This window comes from Aspergillus brasiliensis, assembly GCF_001889945.1.
Source record: "Aspergillus brasiliensis CBS 101740 unplaced genomic scaffold ASPBRscaffold_84, whole genome shotgun sequence".
NCBI classification, from domain to species: Eukaryota; Fungi; Ascomycota; class Eurotiomycetes; order Eurotiales; family Aspergillaceae; genus Aspergillus; species Aspergillus brasiliensis.
The window spans coordinates 1-1,718 of NW_027137523.1; the positions used below are offsets into that span (position 1 = coordinate 1).

At 48.4% G+C, this 1,718-nt stretch overlaps 1 protein-coding gene across 1 annotated transcript; it reads right to left on the reverse strand.

The window, feature by feature from the left end:
• Window positions 1–688: 688 nt before the first annotated feature.
• On the reverse strand, window positions 689–1,388 carry ASPBRDRAFT_212109 (uncharacterized protein; the record flags this gene model as incomplete). The annotated part of the gene is made up of 3 exons (XM_067621958.1): window positions 689–957; window positions 1,023–1,201; window positions 1,261–1,388. 3 exons carry the CDS (start codon window positions 1,386–1,388, stop codon window positions 800–802), a joined length of 465 nt encoding a protein of 154 aa, XP_067472685.1. The 3' UTR covers window positions 689–799.
• Between the last annotated feature and the right edge of the window lie 330 nt (window positions 1,389–1,718).

A 1,718-nucleotide genomic window follows, 5' to 3' on the forward strand; every position in this document is an offset into this window, starting at 1 on the left:
CATCTTACCAACCAATATATCTGAAGTGCGTCTGACGTGCCGTCAATAACTATGGTCAATTCGGCCTGACCGTCCGTTTCAGTGGTGGAGGCGCTGGGCCTGTTTCCTTTTTTCCTTCTTCATTACGTCGCGTTATACGCGCCTGCTAAGTCAATGTAGAGATTAGAGATTACGTAAACTGATAGTGTTCAGTCTTGGATGGTCTGGACTTACGTAGTCTTGACACTCGGCGAGGTGATTCCCATCCTGGTAGGAGTATCTACTGGGGTATTCCCTTGGCCATGCCTACCGTGCAGGACTCTACTGCTTGCGAGCCCAAATTGATTATTTGATCAGTGCCAGTCACCCTTCCCACTGACCAGGGATCGCGATGAAATGGAACCCTAAAGATCAATTTTACCCGAAGGTCGAGCTGACGCAACCAGAAAACGAACTCTCCGTCAGCTTGATCGAAAATAAGTCTGCCTGCTGTTACTTCCTATGGTACCAGATTTCTAAGATGCATATACCAACCTGGCGCATCATTGATCCTGGGTTGTGTCCTGATCGACCAATGGAACCTCTGTGTATCGAACAACAACACCCACAAATAGAAGATCTGAGCTGGGATCGAGCAGGGCGTTCCAAAACCGGTGAATGGCCTGGTTATATTTACCCCCAGGTGCTATTCAGGCCCTTTTATGTCTACACTAGCATGACTGGCTATGCATTGCTATATTAGTATCTTTTCCAGTCGAGATTGATTGCGCGCAGCAGACTACAGCAGACGCCAACAGCAAAAGATGACAGGCCATGCTGTTCATGTTAGCCTTGCCTGTGCTTGAATGCTTAGCTTTTGGCGTGTCACGCTCGGCTCCTCTGGCTCGACTCTTGGCTCAGGCTTGGCGACCGAATCTGCATCCTTCTTGCCCTTGGACTGCGATTTCCGGTCCACCACGTATACGCATCTTGATGCATCTAGGCACACGTTAGGCTCGCGCCTTCTACATAATATTAGTTATTGGAAGTTCGTGGGCACTTACCGATGTCATCTCGCTCATATTCTTCCTCCGTCTTCCGCACTTTGAAAATCTCCTCGATAATCGCGAACTTCCTCTGATCATTGAACTCCCTCCTACAGCTGCGCGCAATCTCCAGAAGCTTGTCGGATGTAATATTATATCGGCCCTGCTTGCGCAAAATGTGGGCCAAAAGCTGGATCCTTTCTATCTTGTTTCATGAGCATTAGTAGTCCTTGGATAAAGCAAGCCAACAACGTACCCTCTTTCGCAAGTGATCTGGCTCCTTGTGTCTAACGTCAGCTGGCCACCACGCAGGCCTCCAAGATCGAACTGTGTCCTGCGATTAAGAGCTGTTGATGCGCAGGAGTCGGCGATTGCGACCCGCATGTCAGGCCAGCGCTACCTTGTTAGCCGCACAATGTTTGATTCCTCAATTACCTCTAATGCGAAGATCCACGAATCATTGTGTATTGTCCACCCGCATGGCTAGTGCGCAGAGGGTGGAGCAAATGAAAACATACACACTATTCTGGACTAACAAGTCTTACCTAGTGCCCTGCGTGATATTCTCCGAGAACAAAAGTACACTCAGTTTATTACATGTAATGTCTTGTCTCTCAAAACACTGTCTGGTTAGTCCGAAGTGGGACCGCGTGAGGTAGGCCATGAAACACTCCACCTAACATAATTTGTAATACCATTCGAGATCGACATATC